The sequence below is a fragment of the Netta rufina genome (assembly GCF_964035555.1).
Source record: "Netta rufina genome assembly, chromosome: 15".
Classification (NCBI taxonomy): domain Eukaryota; kingdom Metazoa; phylum Chordata; class Aves; order Anseriformes; family Anatidae; genus Netta; species Netta rufina.
Genome location: NC_140138.1, coordinates 17,730,866 through 17,758,104, shown reverse-complemented (window position 1 = coordinate 17,758,104; position 27,239 = coordinate 17,730,866). Strand labels below are relative to the sequence as shown.

General features: G+C 53.7%; 1 protein-coding gene across 2 annotated transcripts; it reads right to left on the bottom strand.

Annotated features, from left to right (window-relative positions):
• Nucleotides 1-370: 370 nt before the first annotated feature.
• On the bottom strand, nucleotides 371-27,189 carry USP31 (ubiquitin specific peptidase 31; the record flags this gene model as incomplete). Of its 2 annotated transcripts, XM_084295879.1 has the most annotated exons (17): nucleotides 371-5,293; nucleotides 6,038-7,596; nucleotides 8,160-8,312; nucleotides 9,047-9,205; nucleotides 10,058-10,283; nucleotides 10,436-10,555; nucleotides 11,860-11,989; nucleotides 12,413-12,490; nucleotides 12,782-12,876; nucleotides 13,333-13,444; nucleotides 13,599-13,782; nucleotides 14,565-14,709; nucleotides 15,232-15,367; nucleotides 16,505-16,597; nucleotides 17,710-17,798; nucleotides 18,256-18,393; nucleotides 26,590-27,189. In XM_084295879.1, 16 exons carry the CDS (start codon nucleotides 27,187-27,189, stop codon nucleotides 6,053-6,055), a joined length of 4,002 nt encoding a protein of 1,333 aa, XP_084152005.1. In that variant the 3' UTR covers nucleotides 371-5,293; nucleotides 6,038-6,052. The 2 variants fall into 2 exon arrangements, with proteins under 2 accessions (XP_084152005.1, XP_084152004.1); XM_084295878.1 differs by having other exon boundaries at nucleotides 371-7,596.
• Between the last annotated feature and the right edge of the window lie 50 nt (nucleotides 27,190-27,239).

The window sequence follows — 27,239 nt, the reverse complement described above, 5'->3', positions numbered from 1 at the left end:
TGTGATCAGGGCTGGGACAGGGCGAGGGCTGATGGCATGGCCCTGCTGGGGCACAAGGGAGAGCTCAGGGGTGACCCACACCAGCCGAGGCTGCAGCCGGAGCACGTTTCACCCACCTACAGCAAAGACGTCAGTGACAGCACCCTGCCCGCCGTCCCCTCCTGCTGCCCACGGGGGGCTGGTGGCACCCCGGGACCCCACAGCCCCAGGACCCCACAGACAGGGCCCTGCGGCTGGCTCTAGCTAGAAGACCCCCGCAACCACTGGCAGCAGCTCCGCAGCCAGGAGGAAGGCAGAGGAGGCCCTCGCACCCGTCTGTCACTGCAGGGAGCTGGGCGGCGATGCTGACCTGAAAGAAGGCTCACGCAGCCAGGATGCCTAGTAATAAATTTATTGTATTTTATTACATATTCCCGTTTTTCCACTGAATCCCAATTCCTCATATTCAAACTCTTCTTTCTGAAAGAAAATGATTTTTAACATAAAAATATAAATTCTGCGTATTAAAAGTGCATACACCTTGAATAATAAAACATACAAATAAATAATAAAAGGCATTGACACAGTCTCATGCACTTGTCCTCAAATAATTTAAAATTTATGGTACAATGTTCAATCCCAAGTAAAGACAGCCTGCTCTCCAGATTACTGTACAGTTCAAAAACATTAAAATACAGAAGAGAATATCAAAGGTGTGGGCAAGCCCCACGTCCCAGTATCGGTGTACAGTGATGTGACATGCAGTTTTCAGAACTGTAGATATTCCAGTGTAAAATCTGACAGTGTGTCCAGAAGAGAAACTACATTTGTAACAGGACTTAAAATTCAATTTTAACCAATGGTGAGGCACAGTTGGTGAGCAAATCTGTACAAATTAATACTTGGAAGGCCACAAGAAAATAATGTAGCCACTTGTAGCCTGTATTCCCTTGTGTCACCCTACCCAAGGCAATGTAGCACCTAAAAATGTTTTCTTATTGCACTGCACAAATGCCATACAAACCTAACGCTAACTTTCTTGCAGCGCGTTTGTGCTGCAGGGCCTAGAGCAAAACAATTTGTGTTTACACTTAGTTTTAATCTGTGTCTTTTAAAAAACACTATTTGCAGGTAAATTGAGTGCTATCGCCTTTAAAAAAAATAGAAGACTTCCTAAACCTTTAAACCTAATATAGATAACATACAAGTCTTCACATACCCTTATTTTTACAAAATAAAGCTCCTAATAGGAAATGCTTCATGGTGCTTTTATTAAGGAAACCGCATAGTACTTTCATCTCACCACAGATTAAAACTAAATTTCAGTTCCCTCCACAGATAACATCAGATGCCGCCAAATTAGTTTGGATCAGAAGGCAATGACGAAGATAGAAAGAAAGATGACAGCAAAACCACTCGGAATGTCGCTCCCCACCCTCCCCAGGCAGCTGAGCCCCGGGCACGGCTCAGGGCAGCCCCCAGCCATGGCACTGGGGCTGGCCGGGGGGCGGCTGCTGGGGGCTGCCCCCCGAGCACCGCCACGGGCACAGCCTCTTCCCACAGCGCTGAGTGTGTCAGTACAGGTACACAACGTGGCAGGCTACATACGAACACTGATCGGGTTTTTCCTGTTTTTTTTTTTTTTTTTAAAAAGAAAAAAAGAGAGAAAACAATACAATACAGAAAACCAGTTTGTTCTCATTTCAACATTTCAAATTCCTTTGACGTTATGCTACGCTCCAGCCTTGTCAGTAATCCCAAATTCTGCAAAGAAAAGAATCAAAGATGTGCAAATAAAGCAGGAAACCAGGTACATGCTCCTGTGTGCTGACACATAGCTGCACCAAGAAACAGAAATACAGAGTCAAAGCAGTGCTCCGGCACCGAGGGAGCAGCTCTGGATACTGAAAGCACGGTCTATGGTTTGTATTAGATGCTTGCATAGTTAATAAGTGCATGCATTTGAGTACAGCAAGAGAACTGCCATGCAAAACTGCCTTTATTACGTAGAAAAAATGGTTGATCATGCTCAAGTTTCAGCTTTGGAAAGCAAACAACTCTGCAGCTAAGAAGGATGAGGGCACTTGCAGTAAGTGTACTGTAATTAAGCTGCTAATTTTCTATCCTAAGCGTTTTTATTTTTTATTTTTTTTTAGCCATATCTGGTAGTTGGAAAGGGTTACAATTTATACATCCAAAGTGAGACACGAGTTACTGAGAACTGCAGGCACCAGATCTTCTATCAAATGTGATTAATACAAATAAGAGGTGCCTCTTTAATACACATCGTTGAAAATGTGCTTATAAGTTGTACACTACTAAACACTATCCAAAAGACAAAGCCCAAAAAGGGTAAAAATAATTTCTGTAGGTGACCCCAGCAGGAACCTAGCACTGGAATGAGGGCGCTGCTCTCCCGGGCCCTGAGGGCTGGCCCCCGGCACAAGCCTCGGACCAGGGGCGTGATGAGGGGCACGGGCAGACCCCAGCAGGCGAATTCCAGGTGAATTCCATCCGACCTCGGCTAGAAGCACATCACAAAGCCTTCCAGGGCCCGAACTTTCAGGAAAGGGGTGGCCGGGCACTAGCGGCTGCCACGGAACAGGCACAAGCCCCCGCTGTCCTACAGCCCCCAGGCAAAGCCAAGCCTGTGCTGGGAAGGTCCCTCCCTGGAGCACCCCTCGAGCTGGGCCACATCCACATCGGGACAGCGTGGTGCACACAGACCGGGCTTCCTCTGCAGGAAAGGGCTAAGAAACAGGTCTGCTTAAAGCGAGGAGAGAAGCCTGATGGTTTTCCTCAAGTCACTTTAAGTAAGGCCTGCAGGAGCCCACGATCAGTTTTAGAAAGATTTACTCCACAGCACTGGTGAAGCCAGGGTTTTAACGGTGATCAGACCTGGATTTATACCCATCACGGACACTGCTGTTCCTGGGCCTGCATCCTTTAGCCCTCTCCTATGCAAAGAAATTCACAGACTGCTGGAAATCTGAGACCAGAAAGCAGAGGACGCAGAGAGGCAGCAGGCAGCTAGTTTCCAAACTGCTTTGTTACAGAATCGACACAGCCACAGGAGCAGGGACCGCACTCTGCAGGTCCCTACAGACATGCCTGCCACATTTTGCCCGAGGTGTCTTACACTCAACAACAACAGTGCACCCTTGCAAGTCAAAGCGTTTTGCTTGAGGACACCCGAAGGCAAGCCCTCCTGAGCCAGAGGACACGCCACGTGCTGGCAGCCCCCCGGAGAAGAGCAGCACCCCTCAGTCACTCTGACTCCAGCTTAATGGGAAGAAAAGGGCGCTGGCAGGGCCAGCTCCTCAGCCCACCCCACGCTTATCCATGGGGCGAGGCGTCTGAGCACCAGAGCTTCCGTTTTTCAGAGGGCCGGGTAGAAAACCAAATTGGCAGCGTACACAGAGCAGACAGTGCTGGAGCTGGCAGCAGTTTCCATCAGAAATTACAGTAAGCACAAAGAGGAAGGGCTACCTAACTTATCTTGGGAATGCAGAGCTTTGACTGCTTTTAACCTCAGCTACGGGAACGCTCGGCACCAAGACCTCTCGTTCCCGTTGTATCCTAACGGCAGCTCTAATGACCACTCTTGTGCCCCAAATACAAACATTCTGAACTGGCATTCGGCTGAAACGCCAGCTTGGACATGGCTTCAAGTTTCCTTCAGTACAGACATGCAATACATTAGCAAAGAACACCTCAGAAACCATACACCATCTTCCAGTTGGAACTTTTCCAGTGAATGATGGATGACATGAAAAGAAAGTGTCATTTGATAAAAATAGCCTTTCACAAACGTCCCATGGTGAAACGCACAGAGAACTAGGTTCTGTCTATTAAAAGGATGTCAAACCAAGTTAGCAACAGCTACCGGAATTACATTCTTGCTAGAAGAGTTGTTACAAGAGAAGAGCCAACACGGTGCAAGATCCTAATGCAGATCAAATCTTAAACAAGTACTTCAATATCGGCATTTCAGGGAGAAATTTAAGTACCAAAATGTGAAGCAAGTCTCCTCTGCTCTGCTGGGTATAACAAAAAATAATCCGAGAAGAACCCAAGTTACACATTTAAGAAGCAAGCGATACCACCTTCGCTTCTTGTTGCTGCATTAAACGAGAAGGTGACAACAACGCACGGGAGAAGAAACGGATCAGGAAGATGGTCACGTTCAGGCTTAAAAATATAGTCCAGGGCACAGCACAGAGTCCAACAGACCGTAAAAACAGGCAGGCCACTGGCATTGCCTCTGGGATGCAGGAGGCAGGTCCTAAGGGCTCAGCCAGGACAGGCCGAGGGCTGTGCTGCAGCCACAGAGCCCTGCAGCTCCCCGGCTCAGCTCCGCGCCCCAGCTTTGCACCAGGCAGCAGCTGCCCCGAGGCACGCTTCTCTCCAAAGCTGTAAGTGGTGAGCAGAGAACAAACCCAAGGAGCAGCAACGCGCCCGAGCAGCCTGGGGCAAGGCTTCTTGCAGGGTCACCAGCACGGCGGCTAGGAGCGGAGCTGGGACAGGCCAGCTGCAAGCAACTGCTCGTCTGAGGGCACTGACACGGTGATGGGAGAGACGAACGAGCTGGGGTCTGCAGGCTGAGCCTGGGAGCTTCACTGGACGAGACCGGGCAGCAGGCAAAGACCTCACCAAAAGACAAGCGTGCACAGCACACTGCCAGCGGCTGCATGCCACGAGCCACACGACAGGCTGCTGCCGTACAGAAAGGATATGCAGAGCAGTAATAAAACCTCATGAAATTAAAAAAAATTACACCATGAGTATACAAAAGGGCTTGAGGAATCCACCTTCAGAGAGGAATCCTAAAGAGCTTGAGGAATCTCCCCTTGGAGAAGGGCATGTAAACAAGGATGTCGCTAGATGTAGTGCTTCAGCCCTGACAGAACAACACCCAGAGGGGGACAGGACCGCGGCCATAAGAGACACGCAGGGGGCAGACCATGGGGAACGCGAGGAGCACACCGGGGAGGAGCAGGGCAGCAACCCCGGCATGGCTCCGGGGCACAGCCCCTCCGACCCTCACTCAGAGAAGGCAGAGAGACAGGACGACACTTGCCTTGGCCAAGTACCACAGCTGGACGTAAAGGTGCTCCCTCCGCACCATGCCAGGTAAGCATCTGAGCACATCAGGAAACGCCGCTGCTCAGGAGTTTGGGCGGGGGTCCCAGCAGTGCTGCCCGCCGGGCGCATGGGGACAGCCACCTCCCGGGGCACCGCACCAACAAGCCGCTCTCACAGGAACGGGCTGGAGCCAGCTGCTGCTCAGTGACTTCTGTTGCTGAGTATAGTGCTTCAAAGAGAGAAAGCAATTAAAGAGAACAGGCTAGAGGTCGCCTTAGGTGTGGACAGAGTAAAACTCTTCACAGACAGAGCAACAAAAAACGCAGATAACATTTTATGGAAAAATCTTTCCGCTGTCGGAATGCAAATGTGAGATCTGTTACAAAGACACGCGTACGCACAGACACACGGGTACCTTTCTGTCCATCCACTAATGCTAGTCCCTCCTATACTGGCTGAGTATATACCTGAGAAACAACATTAGTGTTGAGATATTGCCCTTAAGAAAGCTAGAAAATGGAAGGGAGTAGGGAGAGCGGGTCGAGAGAGCGCGTAAGCAGCGGGAGGCTCTCCTGTCCAGCTTCCTTCGCATCCTCCACAGCGCAGAACAAGGCCAGTGCAGACACAGCCTGCTCAGAACGAGACCAAAGGAACATCAGCTCACAGCTCTACGAAGCACACCAGTGTCAGTACAACTGGGTTTCCGATTTCAGACCTTGAGTCTGAAGGAAGTTGTTGCATTTTCTACGAAGAGACTCCTGCACAAGTGCTATGGGACAGCTGCGTTCGGGTTCAACAACGACTCCAGATAGACTACTTGCATCGGTGCTGCCTGCCTGTGGCTATTTGGTTTGATGGCAGAATCAAAAGGCGCTTTAACAACTCGCAGTTAACTTCTCCTCAAAACATACATTAGGCACATGAACAAAAAACAAGAGCTCAGAATAAATTAGCTTCTCAGCAGAAAAGACACCTGGATTGCAGCATTTCACTGAGGTTCCAGAGAAGGCCGTACGGACACCTGCATGCTGGAAGGTAACTTCTTCAGCGGCTTGTCAGCGGACTGCTTGCCACTGGAAGGAGGAGACTGGGCTCCGGGATCTAGCTGGGAAGACTTGGACTTGCGACTGGAGAGCAGCGAGTGTTTGTTGGGTGCGGCATCTTTTGGGACGAGCTTTTCTTTTGCAGTAACATTGGCATTGGTTTGAGAGGCTGGTGGGACACCACCTTTCTCAGACTTGTCCTCCAGCACGTTTTTGCTGACTGACTTGGAACTGCCACCCGCTGCCTTTTTGGAGAGCATCGTGGTCTTTCCCAGGTCTGCCGACCTCCGGGTCTCCTTCTGCCGTAAGGCCGACTTGAAGAAGGACAACCCCTTCTCTTCTGACTTGCTGTCCCTCTTCAGCCCAGAGCGCATACCAACGTTGGGAGACCGCAGGTTGGCCATGGAGGAGCTCCTCACGTGCTTGCTGTCTACTGCCCTGCTGTCACTCCTAGAGTGGCTTATCCGTGGGGAGCTCGTTCTTGAGCTGCTGGTAACGCTCGTTTTGTCTGAGCCCAGGCTTATCTTAGAGCCCTCCCTGCTGAGGCTTCGCTCTGAAGTCCGGCTCTTCCCAGCAGAAGAGCCCTTAGTCAATGAGCCTGATGTGGCTTTCTTGGCAGCTGTGGAAGAGGGAGAAGAACCTGACTTTTGCTTCTGCTGAGCTGCTGGGACAGCCACCTCAACGGGCTTGGTGCTGTGGTCCTTCCTAGCCTGAGTGGGAGCAGGAGACCCATGTCGCCCGCTGGCCCTGGAGGAGTCAGTCTTACTCCTAGACCGGGAAACCTTCTGGGAACCCTTTTGGGGAGGAGGAGAAGAGCGAGAGACTTTGGTCTCGTGGGTAGATAAGACTGTCCTTCCCTTCCTCAAGCTTTTGTCTGTTTCGGAAGCTCCCTTGGAGCTGTGAGCCTTCTTAGGGGTTCCCTCTGCCTTCTCTGGAGCCAGTCCCGTCCCACTGGGGGCTTTCACCTCCTTGACCGGAGAGCTATCCACAGAATCACTCTGATCAACAAAGGCAATTTGATTGTTGTTATCAAAAGGGTCCAAAGCAGGGTGATTCTTGTCTGGCTGCACAGAGCTTTTGCCAAGCCCATCTGAAAGGTCTGAGCTAGATGTCCTCACAACAGACTCTTCCCTGAACGCCCCTTCCATGACAGCCAGGGGGGCTCTGCGAGCCGTCCTGTGCTCTCGGCGGCTGCCATCGCAGGGTTCCAAGTAGCTGCTGGAAAGGTTCCTCAAGCTGCCAAAGCAAGAGGTGGAGACTTTATCATCAGCAGCCTCCCCGATCTTCTCCAGGGTGGAGGCAGAGGTGTGTACTGGGGAATCTCCAGAGAAGCGTGACGGGGAGTTGGAGCGTAACTGCAGCTTTGCAGAGAGCGACCACGAGGGCCTGACGCCGTTCTCACTCACTGCCAGTGGGCTGGTGACAGAGGATCGAGACGACAAGCTCTGACGCTGGACACTTCTCACAAAGGGCCGAGTTGAAAATCCTCCTAGAGAGGAAGCAACATCATCAGTATGAGAGCCAAGCCCACAGTTTATCCCACCCATCCACAGATGCCATTTCCCTACAAGTCAGACAGTTCACCTGCACCACAGGCACCATTCCTTGCATAAAAGCTGAACAAGGAATTCAATAAAAAGTGTGCCTGTCTTCTCAACCCCATGGTGGGAGTCACATGGGAAGAGGTACAGCAGGGCAGCAGACAATTAGAGCCTATACCAAGCAGCAGGAGTGCGTCAGCCTCCCTGCAAAGGTGCTGCAGCGAAACCCAGAGAAAATAAAAACACAAAATACTTGATTGAGAGGTTTAGTTGACAATATTTTCTTTCTTTGAAAGGCTCCTTAAGGTTCCTGCCCATCATTTCACACCAGAGAAAAGCCCACCTGTGCTCCTACTGACAGTGTGCCTGCCTCCCCCAGCTGCTAGAGAAACCATCCATCCTAACTACTTCACCTGCAGCTGTCCTGGTAGGGATCTCGTAACTGACAAGTTAGTGCCTGAGAAAATATTTTTGACCCAGTTCCCCCAGGCGCTGCATCGTTAATACACACCATCATCTTCACTCCTCTCCCCGGTCAGCTCCACCGATTCAGAGAGCGAAGCCAGAGACGTGCGCCGTGACGATGCTGCTGAAGCGATGCTGGGCTGCTTGCTACCAGGAAGGCGGCTGACCCAGTGCTCGCAGAGCGAGGAGCTCGTGGAGCCTGCAAGGCATCAGGCAGAGACATCAGACCAGCAGCACAGAGCTGCACAACATGTGAAACCTCTGGGAAGGCCACAGAGCCAGGTCAGTACTGCACCAGCTTCAACAGACTCTGAGTCTGGGGCTGTCTCACAAAGCCACAGCATCCAGATAATGCAGAGATAAACCTCTGTTCATATGCAGTTAGTGTCATAAGCAACAGAGACCATCACACTTGTCCCAATACGCTGCGAATCAAAAGAATCAGTGCCTCAGTGCAACAGCACAGAGGTGGAGGACAGTCCTCAAGCTGCCACAAATGCACCCTGCAAACCCTTTTATTTACAAAGACAAGTAATCAAGCCTGTACCTGCCCACAGCTCAGCCCAGATTCACAAGCAACATGTTCAGCTGCTGGCCACTTACCCGAGACCAACTGCACTGGCAGGGGGAATGAACCAGCCACACGGCTACGTCCTGGCTCAGCAAGGGCAGCTCTGAACACATGGCACTGGAGGGGGCTCCCCCATCTCCACAACCTCTTTGCCATAACTAGCGTGGGGTACATAAGGCTGGGCAGCAGAGCAGATGGGAAGTTTCCCACAGTCTCCTCGGTGTAGCAGAGGACTCTGAGACAAGCTCACTGTGAGTTCTGGGACAGAGAGCTGGGGTGTAAGCAGAGGCGGGCAGAAAATACCTCAGTTCCATGCAGGACAAGAACTACATCCACTCCCTGACAAAGGTAACAGGGCTTACCTGCCACAGAGCTGTTAGCAGACCACGATGGGATTGCTGTGCGTCTCTGGTAGAAAAGAATATACGCTGTCTGCTTGCAGACTTCATTTTCAGAAAGCTGCTGAACATCGCTGTCATCAAAGCAGTACCACTGGCCATCAACCGAGTTTTTGCAATATGCTGAGAGAAACGTTACCATTAGACTTTCCTCACTCCTACTATCAGGATTCCCGTATGATAACTTGAATGTGACTTTATCTGCTATGATAAACTCGGAGGAGAATGAAAGGAACAGATTCATTCATGCAACACATCCTTTTCCAGTCTGACTAGCAAGAAGGAAGCCTGAGACAATCAGAGTAAAATGAACAGCTCACAGCTCAGGATTGTCTTTGTTCAGCATTGCTGCTCAGAACAGAACACTATTTGGGGTGGCCCCATTCACTCCACGTTGTTATTTGTGGAGGATCTGCTCCCACCAGTGAGTCTCCTCCTGATGGAGTCCCAGAAGGGAGGTTACAGGAGGATGAAGCCCAGAGGTGTGCAGCAGAGGGCAATGCCAGATGCACGTTTTTTGGGCTGAGTGAAAATGAACAGATACTAAGAACCACCAAACAACTTAGCCTACCTCTGGCTGCCCTGGGAGCTGCCAAAACATGCAAAGAGGAATTCAAAACCTGTGCTGTACGCACAGGCAATGTGCAAATATTTCTCATATATAAAAGACTCTGGCAACTACAGTGGCGGGAAAGAACATTTTTGAGACACAAAAGGCTGGTGACATTACACACAAGGTAAAAAAAAAAAAAAAAATGGAGAAAGGAACATACAGTAGGACATTTGGGGGTCAACAGGCATTGTTTCATTTCCCAGGGTCATAAAAGTTCCCCATCCAATATCACATAGCCAGCCCTTCTGAACTGGGTTAGGTCCTTTTGTCAAGAGAGAAGTAAAAAACTACAGACAGGATAGAGAACAGAACTGTTTTCTTTCTGAAAGGATCTAACAGACATAACATCGCAGAGCACTTGCCTGTATAGTGTCCCCCTTGCATGGTGCCATGATGATTGCAGACTGCGTACAGGTCGTAGATGTAGTCCTCAGGATCCCTTCCGAGGCCGTAAGGTCGCCTCCAGGGTGACCAGTGAGACGGCAGGCTCCAGCTGCTCTGACTGCGCTTTACCACGTGAGGAGTCATGTCCAAGCCACTCAGGGGGAATTTCACCATGTTTTGGAGTTTCATCCTTCGGTCTCCTTCCTGTGTGAGTGGAGGACAGCATGAGCTGCAGCGAGGCCACCGCACTTGGCAGAACTAACAAAGCCCTGAAGAGATGTGTCAGACAGAGCAGCTGCTGCTGAGATGCTCTCATCAGGTCGCTCCCCATCCAGCACCCCCGCAGACACTCTTACCTGCCTAAACCTTTTGAGATGTATGATGAGAACATCAGGTAAGGTCCAGAGGCTCAGTGTGATGCTGCCCTGCTGCAGCTGCTTGCAGTGTGGGCATCGCCACGCATCATCTGGGGCAAGCTACAAGAGGCAGGAGCAGGAATTAGTTTCCTGGTTCCAAGGCAGCTCTTCACCACTGCCCCGCTGCCCAAGGCACAGTGCAGGCACTGACACACGCACCTCAGCTACCTCCAGCATTCATCAAGCTCATTAGAAACACAGAGCTCCCACTGATACCTTTCAAAACAGCAAACGAGGCAAGAGAGGGGTGCCTCGCGGCACAGGCACCTCCCACTGCAAGACAGAAGTCAGCTGGTGCTGCTGTGCGGAGAAACTATTTCCATCCTTCAAACCCCCCGTCCCTTAGAAATTAAGAAAAAAAAGGAGAAAGCCAGCAGGCTTGGCAGCCTGAGTAGCAGTATCCTTACAGGAAACCAGCAGCAAAGAAGGAACCTGACCAGAAGGATTACAGATATACTCCAAGTTTTGTCTCTGACACCTGTCAGAACCCTCTCCACGTCTCCCCATGTCCCAGTAGCACAGAGTTACAGACGATGGAGATTTTCACTCTCCACCAGGGAGATGGTATCTTTTAAAAGCCACAAGCATGACAAGCACTTCCATCCAGAGCCCCATGCTCAGAAAATTGAGAAGCCAGAGCTGTAAGCTGTCAGACAACTTTTCTCTCACCTCTGAAAGAAGCGACAAGAGAGGCTCCAAAATTATTAAAGCTCAGTTGCAGGCCCACAGTCCACATCTGGGACCATCCCTTTTTACAGGGGATTAGAGACCTCTGGCAAAGACACACAGATCACTCGTGTGATGTTCCAGGTGAGGGCCAGACCAGACCCAGCTCTAGCCTGCGCTGTGGCACATCATCGCTCCTGCCCCTTCCACCTCCTCACACCAAGCTGGAGAAGTGCAGCCACACTTCTGGAGCCCCTTGTCCCTGTGTGACTGCCCAGCAGGTCCCTGCTCAGCACAGGCTGCCTTGAGCCCACTCAGCTTGGGAGCTGCCCAGCTCAGGCCTGGGAGCACCCGACTGCTCCACGACAGCAGCACACTCCCAGAGATGCCACGCTGATCTGATCCTTCATCCTGAACGCCAGAAAGGCACTGCTGTTTCACAGGGGGAAGCACAGGAATTTGCTCCTCTGATCTGCAGTCTTAACATCGGGGACTGGAGGGGGAGCAGTACTGCCCACAGCTTTCTTCCTACCACAGAAAAGCTCTGCTAGCAGGACTGGTGCCTAGTGCTGTGTTAACAAATTTATTCTCCTGCCTCAACACATCAGTGTCTGCAGAACGCAGCTGAGCATGGGATTCAAGCAGCACACAGACCTACCAGGCCTTGAGTCATGGCTGCTATACAGGCGTGCCCCTACCTGTTCCTCTTTGGTGTACAGTTGGAAACACTGAGATAAAGTGCAGGTCTGAGGTTGGTGATGAAGCTCTCTCTGCTGGCGGACGCTTTCAGAGTCTGGAATATACTCATCTTCCGTGTTCATGAACAAGCTGCACCAGAGACACGACACATTTACCAGCACAGCCACCTGCTCCCCACGCTGCTGCTGAGCCAACACAAGGATAGAAGCAGAACCAGCAGCTCCTTCCTGCATTTGTCTCATTATCCACGAGCGAGAGCTGCCTGGCAAGACCCCACCAGAGCAACACAACAGAACACAGACGTGAACAGCTTCGGCAGCAGCTCACTGCCCACAGGATGTCTCACATGAATGCAGTTGGTGAGGGAAGCAGCTACAGGTGAGACACCTGCTCTGTAACGCAGAATGCCAGCTGCAGGGCAAAGGGTTCTGGGTCAGAGCACGTTCAGTGTGCACGGCCCCCGCCGGGTCCCACAGGCAGCACAGTGCCGAGCTGGCTGCAAGCAATGCTGTCAAGGTGAATTCACTTTAAGGCTGCCTACTCCATACTTACTAATCTTTCGTTTCTTTGTCCCATTCTACGACTAACTTCACGTGAGCAGTTCCCCCCTGTCCACACGACTTCAATGCCCTGGAGAAAGGAGCAGACAGAAGTTAGGCTTCAGATTCCAAGTTGGGCTATGTTGTCTTTCACATGCACGTGGCTTATTTTCTTTAGCCTTTCACCTTCCCCCACTGCCACCCAGATCACGTTTGGAAAGTAGAAAAAAGTAGGTTCCAGACAGCACGACACACCACTGAGCAATCCTGACAGCTTCTGGAGGACTCTCAGTCATTCCCAGCTCCCAGGCCCAGGAAGCCCACTGCACGCAGCCGTGCCAGGACTGCCCCTCAGCCCCAGGTGGCCGGTCCCTGCCCCTACCTTTCCACTGTTGGGTGGCAGAGGGGCCGCTCCTCCTGAGGTAGCAGGTACGTTATGCCCACAACACTGACCACTCGCAAGCTGAACGGGCAAACCTGCAGAAAGACAGCAGAAGCCATCTGAATGACTCAAACACACATCACCTCACAGCACAGGCAAACGGTTTATCCCAGAACGTGTTTTACAGAAGACAAAACCTCCTCTGCAGTGACCAGACAAGGTGCTGCTCAGAGGGAATGCCCATCAGACACACACTCAGCAGTCACCAGGCAAACTGCAGCCTTCCTTAAGGCAAGCACCACTTCCAGTGCAGACAGCAGCACTGACTTCTCGAGTAGCTTTTGGGGATAAGGAAGGAAGAGAAGCACGTCATTCCTTCACCTGATCAGTCTACTCTTACCTGTAACGTTCAGCAAACAGCAGACAAAAGCACATCAGACTCGGACACTACTGCACTAAGAAACATGGGAAGGCACCAGCACAGCACGTCCATTGCTCCCAGTAACCTCCCTTCCCACTTAGTCTCAAAGCAGCCACACCGTTTGGCTCACCTGCAAGCAGGCTGCAGGCCGCAGGAAATACTGCATCTTCTCCAGAATTTCCTTCTGCAGAATATCCCAAGCAATTGTTTTTTCCAGGTGCAACACAAAGGGCAAGCCAAACCTAGAGAAAGGAGTAGCATTTGAGGAAGAGATCAAAAGAGCGTGCACGCAAGCCGTCCCTCCCGCACCTTGCATTTGCCCCACACGGTGAGTAAAGCCCAGGCCACCGAGGAAGCAGCCAGAGCCGTAAGCCTGGCCGGGAAGCTGCCAGTCACCTTTTGCTCTGCTGTCCAGTGCACGCTCTGTTACACACCAGCAAGACAATCTTGTCGTTTGCTGTTTGTCTAGGAGAAGGCTGTTCCAGTTTTCCAGACTTCACTGTTCCTTGAGAGTAGGATATTGTTCGGGAGTGCTCAGTGCCATATTTCAAGTTATTCAGGTTATTGTTCACATGTAATCCTGAAAAATTAGGAGAACGGGATACTTTGTTCCATTATTTGCAATACACGTCCCCCTCGGGAAGCCTTCCTTGGGCCTCGAGGAGCAGGCCAGTGTGGAAGTGAGACTGACCATTTTTATTAGCCTCGCACAAAGACTTCAGTGAGCAATTACTTTCCATGGTGCCTACTTCTTTACAGAAATAAATGTTATGTAATGCTCAACTAACTGATTTTTCACAGTAATTTGTGCAAATACTCATATCTTGTCTGACTGCATGAGAAGCTAAAGTGGCAGACACCCTCCTTGTTACTTCCAATAATGAAATTTGCCTTTGACTACCCTCTGTCTACCCAGGATGCAATTACTCCCTTCCTCTGAGAGGGAGGCACAGAAAAGCTGAATTTCTTGAGCTTTAACAGAGAAAGTGTTTCCTCATTCCTCAGACTGTTTGTTCATCACTGGCAATCTGATTTTAAATAACACAATTTCGGTGGCTTGGTCTGGCCCCATCATGCCTTTAAAGCAAGCCTAACAACAGATCTCAGAAGAAGCCAGCCTGGCCCGAAGAATGAGAGCCAGGAAGAGGAAGAAAGTCACGTACATCACTTCTTGACAGCCTCCCAGCTGAGGGAGTGAGGGAATTGAGTCTGCTGGAATGAGTCTGGACAAAGTCAGAGCTGAAATCAATACACCAGGGCATCGTCTACTTGTGGCACTTTCATTATCAAGTACATCTGCTTACAAAACCAAGCCTTCCTCATCTAAACACCCGGGTGGGCACCACGCAGTTATCCACTTACCTCTCTGACTAAGGATACCCTCGGGCCTAAATATCTCTGGGGTCTCAAAGGCAAAAATGCAGTCACTTTCGTGAATCGTGTCCAGATCGTCAGTGTCGCAGAAGGAGCGATGAAACCCGTCGTAGTACATCTCTGTCAGCACGATCTAGAGCCAGCAGAAGCAAAGCAGAACCCCTGATGCCACCAGTCCCGGCCCTGCTGAGCTGCCCCATGCCTCGACTGGGGCTACCCGCCACGGGATGGCATCCCCCAAAGCACCCTGCTGCCAGCCAGCACGAGGAGCTGGGAAAAGGGCGGCCGTGACCCTGGAGCTGGGGTGACAGCAGCACAAGAGGGGGTGCTGGTGGGTCTGACAGCTTTCTTGGAACTCCTCCTACGGAGGAATTGCTGTGCCTGTTCCACAGCTGCCCCACAGTTCTCTCGCTGCCCACGCGTGGGAATCGCAGGGCACGGGGCAGGACAGCACAGGCGGCTGCCCTCGCACTGCTAGCGCTCACGGGGTCAAGGCACAGGGAAAAGAGTGACTCAGGTCACCACCACCCCGCTCCCCCATCCAGACAGGGACAGCCAACTGCAGCTCCTACACGGCCAGCACCGCTCCCACGGGCTGGGAGCCTCAGCACTGCCCTCCTTCGGCACGAGGGGTCCCGGCAAGGCGAGCCCTTACCTGCTCCGTGGGTATCTTGGTCTCCGATGAGACCGCCTCCCGCAGCCTGGCCACGGTCCCGGCGATGGGCACGGCCACGCCGATGCGCATGCAGTGGGAGCACTTGCCCTGGTACACCACGGTGATGTAGAGCGGCCTGCGGGGAGCAGAGGCGCTGCCTGGGGGGAGCTCCTGCCTCTGCAGGGGCACCCACCCGAACCCAGGCACCCAGGCTGCTGCCAGCTACGGGGCCCTGCTGACGACCCAGAGCTGTCAGCCTCAGCCAGACACACGTGTGGGATTTCTAAAGACTTTTCTTACTACATGGGCTGCTGTTGCTTGTTCCTACAAGCAGAAAGTGTTCTTGGAAAAAAATCCCAGAGTTAAAAATAAAACTCTCCACTGCAAGACAATCTGATTTTCCAGGCAGCGCGCTCTGATGTGGGTCAGCCCAAAGCAGGAGCTTGGAACATTCAAGGAGAGCTGCTGTGACCACCAGGACAGATCTCCGGGCTGTCTCTCTAAATGAGGTGCTGCCTCCCCCAGCAGTAACAGCAATGCCTTCAGAGGAGCACAGCGGGGCAGCGACCCTACAGGAAGCGCTCTCCCTGGAAAGCCCCCTCAGCCTCCACTTAGCGGTGCAGCAGGAGCTTCGAACCAAACCTGACACCTTCACACTGAGTACTTTCATTACTTAGTTTCTTTGCTTCTTGAACCCACACAAAGTTTCTGCACACACACCATCAGGTGAAGGAGCTGCACAGCCCTACTACCCACTACATAAATAAGCATCTCATGATGTTTGCTCTGAACTTTTTACCTAGACATTTTTTCCCTTTTTCTTTATTGGCAACAGCTGTATTTCAAAAGCAAAACATTTTGCAGGAGAGCTTTTAACTTTGCTTTTTAAAATTAAAGTGATCAGAGACTTTTCCCATGAAAAATTAAGAAAAAAAAGTTTCATCCTTCTCCCATTTTTAATTTCAACATGCTATAAATAAAGCAAAATATTTTGGTTCCCTGAATCAAAGATAATTTCTCTCCCTAGAAAATTACTTTGTGAAGTTTTTGGAAGGGTAGGGGTGAAGAAACAAGTAAAAGGCTTCTTTCTCTGAAACGAGTAAAAGGCTCAATTTTCCAATTTACCTGCAAATCGAAGATTTCAGTACCATATAGGTCCTTGTATTTTTTTAAGAGACTTTTAAAACAGAGATTTTGCTGTCATCTCTTTTGCTTCTATACCAAATTGCACAACTCTGACTACACTGAAAACAACCAACAGATAACTACATACCGTGTGTGAGGCAAGGGAATTGGCAGAGAGATGCAGAGAAAAGGGTCAAAGGTGTTGCTCTGCTTCTGGCAATGAGGGCACGTCAGAGAGGACCTGTTACAACACCAATAAGAGGACAGTTACACATCGTGTCATCAGGAATGGATAAATGATCACATCACAAATCACTGCCTCTGCGTGTCAGCTCGGCTGCTCTCGCACTCTTCTTCCTCCCTACGAAGTGGCTCTGCACAGCAGTGCACCAGGCACAGCCGCGGTAAGTGAGGGGCTCAGGATGTCTGAATCCTTTCAGAGTAATTAGTCTCAAGTTCATTACATGGCATGCCAGGAAAAGACTTTGCTTGAGACACTGAATTTGGCTTTTAATAAGCATCACTGCAAGATTAATAATTCACCAATTGCAGCTCTGATGTGCAAGACCTGAAAGGGTTTTCTCTTTGAAGAGAGGGGAAGAGACGGGGACAGTGAGCACTGCAGGAACACAGATCTCTTATTCAGGAGGGAAAAACCCCAAACAACACGTCTCTCATTCAGATTCACCTCCACCTTATGCTGGCTTTGCACCAGGGCTTAAGGTGTCTCCTTTGCAAAGGAAAACCTGGCAAACATTGGGGGGAACGCCCGGTAATTCAAGTGCCCATCGCAGCACAGATACAAGCTATCGAGGAACTCACAATGAGGTTGTTTTCCTGCAGTAGTTCTGAAGTTACAAAGCTCACTTCCCAGAAGTCTGAGATACTCAGAGGAAATACCCTGAAGGGACGAGGAAGGATTCGACTCCGGGTTCCCAAGCACCAGATAACGAGAACTCTGCAAGAAGCCTGGGACCTGCAGCTCCCCAGCTGCCTGCAGGCACCTCCAGGTCTTGCTACAGGCTCCAACCCCGAGCAGGCAGGGCGAGCCTCGCAGCACCGAGCTGCCCTGGGCCTTTGCTCCCTTAAGCACTGACTTGCTTTCAGGAAGGGTCAGGGCAGTGGAAGAGGTGGCACATGCTGTAGATTTTCAAACAATATACTGAATCTGAGGCAGTCAAACTCTCTCTCTCCTCTGGTGAGAGATCTTAGTTTAAAATTTATTCAGAAAAATTCAGAAGTAGCAGTTAACATGACACCAGCCTCAACTGTACCGTGAGCTAGGGTCAGGGTAGAGTACACTGGGGTCACCAGTACATGCAGTAACGCCTCAAAAGGTACAACACATCATACCTGTACTGGGCTTGAAAGAGTTCCTGCACGAAAGTACTACTGATGGGAAAGGCTGGTCCCTCAAGCAGCACATCATCCTCCAGCGGTGGCTAAAAGAAAAGAATAAAGCCCAGAAGCATAGCCAAGCGTGTAGGTGGGCACCAGACAGCTCCAGTACTCCCAGCCGAATTTGTGCGCTCCTTGACCAGGAACAGCAGGACAGCACCACACAGATTTTAAGCAACGAGTGCTCCCTGGCATGCAGGTGGTTACGCAGGAACGCGGCACAGCCGAGGACGGGCAGGGATCTCGCCCCAGATGAGGCTCCTGGCAGCTCCCCTGCCAGGCTTCCCAGCCTTCACAAAGGGCTGCAGCAGGGAGCCCGTGCCAGGGCCTCACAAAACATCTAGTTATATTCATAGGCCAGAAACGAACAATTCTAACCCAAGCTTTTGTTCCGTTTGCATACCGGAGTTAAGGAGCCAATAGGCAGATTTATTTTAAAAAGAAAGATCGTATGCAAAGCGATAGCTGCTGTCCCACGCTGGCGCACAGCACACTCCTCACCTTGAGGGGAGGCACGCCACCGTACTTCACCGCGTTGTTCAGATCTTCGTGGACTCTGTCGAGCAGCCAGAGCAGGAACTCCTGCGCATCGTGCTGGGCGTTCCCACGGTACTGCATGGCGTTCTTGGACACGATGTTCTGCGGAGACACAGAGATGGGATGTGGTAAAGGCAACTCGTACTGCTCTGGGTACGCTTGAAGAGCCTGGGGAATGCGTGTAATTTACACTTGAATTTCCAGAAAAGCCATCTCAGGAGGACACCAGCACACCCAAGGGATTTGATCCAACCTGTTTTTCTTCTGGACACGAATGGGAGGGTCTTGAAGTTCACCAGCAACACAGACCTGCACCTCCACAGGCTTCCCTTGCCCTGCAGCTCTGGGGACATCTGCCGTAACAGTGACATCCACACCGAGCCCCCAGCTGGGCCACACGTGCCACCCTCCTCAGGACGGCGCCTGCCGCATCTTTCCCCAGAAGCGACCAACACCAGGAGCTGTTTGGTGTCTCTGCCCCAGCTCCCTGATCTCGCTTCCACCCCTCCCACGGCGCTGGGGCAGCCAGCTCTGCACAGCCCTGCAGGACGGGAACCAGGCACCGACGCCTGCGTTCAGCACCCTGGCACAAACGCTCTCTGGAGTAATGCCATGCTTGGTGTGTTCCCAGCCAAGCAGCAACCTACTGCCATGGTGTCAGGCAGCACTGCCACAGGCACGGCACGGCTGGGCACAGCAGAGCCTCAGTGGGATGGGGCCGCAGAGAGGGGCAGCAGCAGGGCGAGGGGGCAGCCGCAGACCTGAGCCCCGCTGCACCAGACCTCTGCTGCTTCTCCAGTCTGACTCGGCAACAGATCGCAGAAACGAGGCCGGGCTGCTGGCTTTATCCCTGTAAAAATGGGGTCACCAGAAGGGAGGGGCAATGGGAAAGACGGGAAAGGACCGACAGACACACATTGTCTGTCCTCTAATCTGCCCACCTGCCTCGAGGCAGCAAAATTACAGAAAACAGAAATAATCTGCTCGCGTTACAGATGTGCAAGCCTTCTGGCAGCAGATTTTCCACCCTCGCGGGCACAGGGACCAGCACCCTCCAGCCAAACCATGCAAACACAGCCTGAGACAAGCAAGCTGTGCACGCTGGGTGCCCACCTCTGCCACACAGAGCCGCAGCCCAGCAGCCCCGCTCGGTGCTCGACCAACAGGAGCTCGGGTGCTGCCGCGAGCCAGTCCCGAGGGGGAAAGGAGTCTGCGGGGACTCGGAGGTTAAAGGAGAGCAAAGCCTTCCCCACCCCAAGTTCCAATCAAGCAAAACAAGATCTATGAGGGGAGGACAAAACGTAATCTAAAAGAAAGGACCTTAATCCTCTTCATGTGCTGGCCTTATTTATACCTCTCGCTGTCCATCAGCGGAAAGCTTGGTGATTTATTTGTGTTGTACCAGTTCATAACATCAAACACTAAGCCACGAAAATACAGTTAACGTCCCTGCAGATCCTGGTCCAATGCCTGAACACCCGACACTCACCCACCAAAAAAACACCAGGACAAGATTGCAGTGACCTAGAGGAACCTACATGTGGCTCAGCTGCACGAGGAGTACCTGGTTACCACCCTACTGAAGTGACACCGCAGATGCAGCCTCGTGGCCCTGCTGGCCACCAGCCCGTCCCGTGGGTGCTCTCGGCACCTACAATGTCCAAGATCTGCTTTGTGAGGAAGGCAAGCTGATCAGTTCATGGCACCCCAGGGTACAGGGAAGAATTCAGGACAACTGCACAAACTTCCTTGGCAAGCATCATCCTTGTTCAATGTAAAACTTCTGAAAATTGAATTTACCTTTGAAACCCCATGTAAGGTTCTGAACCAAAAGTCAGCCAATCAGCCAAAATCTGCCAAGCCCCGTGTCAGGCACCATGGATCACGCTGCCCGGGGTGAGGTGAGCACAGGGGGATGATGAAGAGGTGCAGGAGCACACCAGCCAGCACAGCTGCTGCTCTTGCCCCTTCCAGAGGGCCACCAGGCCGGAGGGGAGGCCCCCACCAGACGTGCCAGGAGCCGGCGGCCGTACCTGGGCCGGTTTGTTTGAGGGAAGCCAGCTACCGGGTGCTCCCACTGCGCCCTCGTCTAGACAGAGCTGAAGATAAAAGGGTCCTCGGTGTTGCCAGGAGGAAGCGAATCTGGTATTTCAAGTCCAAAGGGAGGCGTGCAGGGGCTCTCTCTGTGGAAGCAGGCGTAACCACGGAGCTGGGGAATCCCGGCTCGATTTCTCATCGCCCTCCTCCCGGTGCCACCAGCACGCCACCCGCACAGACCCCGCGGGGTGCTGCTGACGCCCGGTCCCACAGCGAGCGTGGGGCTGGGGCTGTGCTGGCACCGCTCCCGTCCCAGCAGCACCGGGTCTGCTCCTCGCAGCCTGCGTGTGCCAGGGACACGGAGCTGCCAGTGGAGACGGACGGCACGGCGCTGGAAGCCATTCAGGAAGCACTACAAGGTATCAGATGCGATTTCCTCACAAGAGGCTGTGCTGCACAAACACTCCGGCAACAGCAGCGTGTTCCAGCGTTACGCACGCTTCCTGCCGTCGCCGTGACAAGTGGCCTGTTATTATTATTGTCATTATTGTCATTGCTGTCACCGCTGCTGCGGAGCTCTACGTGCCTCCCTCCCAGCGCACCGCACGGCGCTGCGGCAGCAAAGCCGGCAGAGAGAGCGCGGTGCAGACAGACACAGACACAGCACAGCGAACAGCGGTGCCACAGAACGCACGGGGGCTGGGAGGAAGGAGCAGACCCAAACCGAACAGTCTGAGCAAGCCACCAGCGAGTCCCCAGCGCGCAGCCCGCTCTGCCCCACAGCCCGGGGGCTGCAGGATACCAGGAGCACGCAGTGCCGGGGCTGCCTGCCCACCGGGCACACCTCAGCACAGCCCCAGGGCAGGGCAGGGGACGAGGTCCTCCCTTCCCTTCCCTTCCCTTCCCTTCCCTTCCCTTCCCTTCCCTTCCCTTCCCTTCCCTTCCCTCCCCACAGGCACACCAGCACAGACATCCTGAATGGATACACTGCTGGAAGAGATAAGTGGGGGAAAAAATCATAATTTCCTATTGATCACACGCACGTACCTGACCCCCTAATGCAAGCACCCTACAACCAACCCAGTCCCTGTCCATCCATAAAGCAGATTTACGGCAAAGATGCATTATCATTTTTATTAGCCCACTGAAAGTTTAATCATCTATTGCTCTAAATAGATGCAATAAATAAAGCCAAACATAGCTGAACTCCTGGCCTCCCCTTTGCTGCTGTTCTCCCAGCTAACACAGACAACCACAGGAAAGATGTCAGCCTGCTGTTTGCCAGTGCTCCTGCTAGGAAGCAGCTGTGGAAAGGATTTTGTGCACAAACGGATGGAACCAGCTCGTTATGGCCCTGAAACAATGACACACGTGAGCAGGAAAGAGAGCCTGTTATTTACCTTTCATTGAACATCGTAAAGTCAGGCTCGGGCAGAGATTTGGTGGTGTTTTTCTGTTTAACCCCACAGTCAGCTTTGTGCTTGGGCAGCTTCTACAGCAGACACCTCATGAAGTGTTCACCTGAGTCCCTGCACTCTCACACGGCGACTTCCCCTCTCCAAGGCGAGACGAGACACCCGCTCTACGGGCAGCAAACCCCACAGACAGCACAGCACAGGGCTCGCAGCCATCCCAGCCCCAGGGACGGGGCTGAGCCAGCAGCACCCCGCAGCACCCCACAGCTCCAGCTCTGCCCCGCAGCACAGGGGGAGAAACCCGGGGACACGGCAATGGGCACGGAGCAGGAGCAAAGGGGCCGTGGGTGGAGGGACCGATGGGCGACGCCTGCAGAACAGGGCACGGCCAGGAGAGAGGAAAGGGGAGGAAACATCAGGAGGAAGAGCAATAAAAATACAATGGAAAACAAAAGGCAAGAGCACCGCAGCACGTGCAGTTAGCACCCTGCTAACTGGCACAGCACCGGGCCTTTGTGCTCAGTTCCTGAGCCGTACTGAAAGCTGTGCTGAGCCCGACGGGACGAGGCAAACAACCGGGGAGGAGGCGATTTGCCAGGACGGCCAAGTGCACGCAGGTCAAGCCTCAGGAAACGCTCCAACAGCGAGCTTTCAGAGCTGGGTGTCAGACCCGTCTGGCTTTTCCTGATACAGAGAAGAGCAGGCACACTCGGGAAGGACACTGCCTCCTCTAAATACCTCAGCTGGACGAGGCCAAAGCGTGGAGAAGACAGCACGCCCAGCAAGCCAGCTCCGTGCCCGCCTGCAGCCCCCCCACACCCCCCAGCCAGGCACCCCGATGCTTCACAATTCAGGAGTTTGTTGGGTGTTGTTTGTTTGTTTAATTAATTCACAAAGAAGCAATCACCGCAGCTGATGGCTGCTTGTCCCAACTTCAGCCTTTACACCAAGAGCTCTTCTGAAACACGAGCACCGTGAAACTCAGCCACACGCGGCTGTGGGATACTGCCAGGAGTGCGGACTGGAGAAAAAACCAAAAACTTGAAACAGCAACATTAGCAACACAGCAACCTCTGCTCCAGTAACAGGGATCCGTTTGGGGTCCACATCTAACTCTGGTAACCCAGCCCAACCAAGCCCTTATGACTTCACAGCATTTGCTGAGCACACAGCTCCCAAAAACAAGGCAGTCTCCGTCCCACGGGACAAAACCGAGCTGGTACAGCTCGAGCACCCAAAGGGCCTCGTTAAACACCGAGACACTCCGGCGTGCAGCCAGCCTAGTGCCCTGCTTTCAGCTAGGACAGAGTTAATTTTCCTCCTAGCAGCTGGCAGGGTGCTGTGTTTTGGCTCGGGATGAGCAGAGCGCTGATAACCCCCCGATGTTGCACTTGCTGCAGAGCAGCGCTCACACCAAGCCAAGGACTTTGCAGCTCCTCGCCCCGTCCTGCCAGCGGGCAGGCTGCGGGTGCAGCAGGAGCTGGGAGGGGACAGACCCGGGACAGCTGACCCCAACTGCCCAAAGGGGTGTTCCATACCTTATGGGGCCATGCTGAATGATATATAGGGTGACTGGCTGGGATGGGGGGCGGCTGCTCGGGGTTAGGCTGGGCATCGGTCAGCGGGTGCTGAGCAATTGCACTGTGCATCACTTGTTTGTGCACATTATTGGTAGTAGTACTATTAGCATCATTATTGTCATTATTATTGTTGTTCTTATTATTTTCCTGTCTTTATCTCAACCCACGGGCTGCACTTTCCCGTTTCTCTCCCCCATCCCATAGAGGGAGGCAGGAGGGTGAGCAAACGGCCGTGTGGTGTTCAGCTGCCAGCTGGGTTAGACCACAACACTGAGCTAGGAAGAAAGCCTCCAAACAAAAAATAACCTCACTGTCCACAAATCAGAACTCCGAGAAGGACAAAGGGAGAGGATTTGGGTAAGCGTATAGGATTTTTAAAACCCAAGTAGTTTAAATAAAACTCCTCCCCAGTGAAGACCCCACCAGCACCTCCGAGCGCCGCAGGCTGGCTCCCATCACAAAGGGCACTGTGTCCGCACAGCTGAGCTCCCGGGAACTTTGCGGGGACACAGGGACAGCTCCTGCAAAAAAAAACAAGCCCGAAGCACAGCTCCTGCTGACACAATGGATGTTTGCTGCTATTGTCACCCCATCACAAAGGGGAGAGAGGAAGCACGAGCTGCAATATTGGCACTAGTTATGAAAGCAGCAGCTCTGCTTAGGCAGGAAAATAAAAAGGACAGAGCTGTCGGGGGAAGGATTGCTAACAAACTGCACGAGAGCAGGGGGCCATCGGGGAGCCAAAGCAGCGCCCGGCTCTGCTGTGCCGCCTGAGGGGAGGTGCGTGGTGCCCCTGCACTGCCAGCACCCGCACCCACCGGCTCCTTCCCTCTCCTGCCTCCACCCTGCAGCCCTCAGACCCTCTGCCCCCTCCCAGGACCCGCTGGGGACAAGGAGAGCCCCCGGGGCAGCCCCGGTGCCCCGCAGCAGGAGCACGGGCAGGCCACTTCCAGGGGCTCCCTCCCTGCCCCGTAGGGCACAGCCCTGCACATCACCCGCACAGCGACCCCTTGGCCCCGCAGCTACACAACCACTTGTTTCAGTCGCATTGTGCTCGTTTCTAGCAGCAGGACTTTGTGATTCACGAGTCCGTAGGATGGGTATTTTCTCAAAGACCAACCTAAACAAGGAGAAACGCTTTGAATACTACCAAGAAAAAAACAGCCAAGGGTAACGAGCATCCAGAGACTCACCCCCTCCAAGGGCCCTGTCCACAAGGACACTGAGAGGCCTTCTCTTGGAAAAGTGCCCCAAGAAAAAAAGCCCACGGCTGTAAGGATGAGCTAGAGGATAAGTGTTATCCTGCACCCCAAAATATGCTCAGCACCTGCAGGTAAGGATTTAGGAATCAAGGACTGCCTTTATGCGATTATACACGGCAGCAAAGGAGGAAAACTAAAAGAAAGAAAAAAGAAACCCCACAAACAGAAACACTTCTTAGCACGTTGGATAAAGAGCTGCTCAAGTACCAAATAAATGTTGCTGTCAATAACTGCTACTTTTGGAGTGAAAGTACGAAACAACTGTCCTGAAAACACTTTTCGCCATTTAAAAACAAACAAACAAACAAGTTTCCAGAGTGCAAACACCAATCTTCACCTTTCTCAAATACAAGCCTCTTGTTTATACATTTAAATTAACCGTGCAAGTCTGCTGCTGAAGAAATTTTTAATTAAGAACACCGCATTTAATAGCAGGTTCAAGCTACCTGACTGTCTTCAGAGGCATTAACGTACAAGTGAAAGTAATTGACCCCTGTGCAGAAACAGCCGAGCACTTGACACGACAACAAAGTCCCCTGGATAGGACCCAGGCCTGTTGATACCGCACGGCTCTGAGCAGGACCTGCTTGCACAAGATCCCCCCCAGCAAGAGGCTTTTTAAAGCCTCCCAGGGCCTGGCAGGTAGCAGATTGATGTGCTCCAGCGACACCACCAAGGAGCAGAGCAGCACTCACTTACCGGTAGTGACGGCGGCCACCAGCCAAAGAAAGTTCCACTAGGAAAAAAACAAAGCCTGGAACATGGCCTTAATTTAATCCCCGTATCTGTTTCCCTTCCTCTTTCTGCCTCTCTTATCTGAGCACCTCTACCTTGGGCTCGCACAAAGAGCGCTTCTCGGCCTAAGAGCTGCTCTGCTTTCCCCTTTATCAGCTGTACTGCCAAAAGACAGCTTCGCCTTCGAGCTTTTTGATTCTCATTACTCAGGAGGAGCCCACGATTTCTGCCGGTGTCAGGAAGGCCCCGGGGCAGGAATATCATAGCAGGGCAGGCCCCCGGCAGCCTGGGGGCTGGCGGCCGCTCTCCAGCTGCCCCGTGAGCGAGCAGTGCTGGCTGCCAGGGTCTGCTCGTGGCCCTTGCCCCCATGCCTGCTCCTCCCCGCAGCCAACGGCCGTGCCAGGGAGCCCTCACGGCAAAGCTCAACAACCCTGCACAGCTTCCAGAAGCACGGCAGGCCCGGAGCGTTTTCATAGCAGTTGGGTCTCGTTTCTCCCAAAGGCGCTCCAGGGTACGGTTAAACCACAGGTACACAGACCCTGCTGCAGGAGGGGACCCCGCTCTGCCCATGCTGGGCACCGTGTGGTTCTGGTGAGCAGGGCAATAGGGGGGAGTGCTGGGGTCAGGGCCTCGGCCCCACTGGCGGCAGCACCAGCTCCTGCAGCGGCCGCCCTGTTCCGCACAGCCGCTGCTCCCGGCCCTGCCACAAGTTCGCTGCAACTTCTAGCGCGGCACAACGGAGGTATGAAACAGCAAAACGGGCACCTCTGCCAGGCAATTAGCAGCAGAGCTGTTAGCTGGCTTCCAGTGCTGTCAGCAGTGAGTGCGCTGGCACCTGCCTGGTGCTCCTGCTGGGGATGAGGAGCTGGGCAGCGGCCGCCCCGAGCAGCGGCGGGGACACACGGTGCTGCCACTTACCTGGCACCCACACACGGGTCCGGGCTGTCTGACGCTCCTCAAGGTGCCTGCACGCACCCCACACCCAGCTGGGCTGCAGCACCCCGAGCAGCGCAGGGGAAACGTCCCACGGCACCGACACGGGGGACAGCGACCTGCTGACCGCGGGAAAGGCCCGCGGGACCCCAAACGTGGCGATGGGGCAGAACCCAGCCGGGCTGCCCTGCAGCGAGGGGCACGGTGCGGGCTGGCACCCCGCGGGCAGGGCACCGAGAGGCGCCGCCTTCACACCCCGCAGCCACGCGGTGCCGCCCGGCGAGGCCCCGGGGGCTGCTCTCGGGGCCGGGACCGTGCGTGAGGCGCGGGGCTCACCTTGAAGTCGCGGCTGTGCTGCGGGGTGTACTCCAGCGTCCAGAGCGCCCGCACCAGCTGCGCCAGCTGCTCCGTCACCTCGCCGGGCTCGGCGGGGCCGCGGAACTGCTCGAGCGCCAGGAACTCGGCGAAGAGCTCGGTGTTGCTGAGGCACTGCAGCACGGCGTTCATGAAGCAGGTGTTGCCGTGGTTGCGCAGCCCCGCCACGCCGGGCACCGCCTCGGGGCCGGCGGCGGGCGGCGGGGGCGGCTCGGGGCTGCGGGGGGGCCCCGGCGGGAGGCAGCTGCCCAGGCCGCCGGCCGCCCGCGGCGGGGCCGGGCGCGGGGCCTGCGGGCCGCGGGGCTCGGGCTCGCCGCCGTAGTGCGACAGCGTGGAGAGGGTCTTCAGCACGCGGCTCATGAAGCCGCCCAGCGAGCGCCCCGGAGCCGCGGACGGGGCGGCGGAGGCGGGCGCCGCGGCCGGGGCCGGGGCCGGGGCCGGGGCCGCGGCCGGGGCCGCGCCGCCGCCGCCCGCCGCCGCCCGGCCGCGGAACAGCCGCTTGCTGAAGGAGCGCTTCTCCTTGGCGCTGCCCGCCGGCCCGGGGCCGCCCACCCGCTGCATGGCGGCGCGGCGCAGCGCGCATCCCCCCGCCGCGCTCAGCCCCGGGCCGC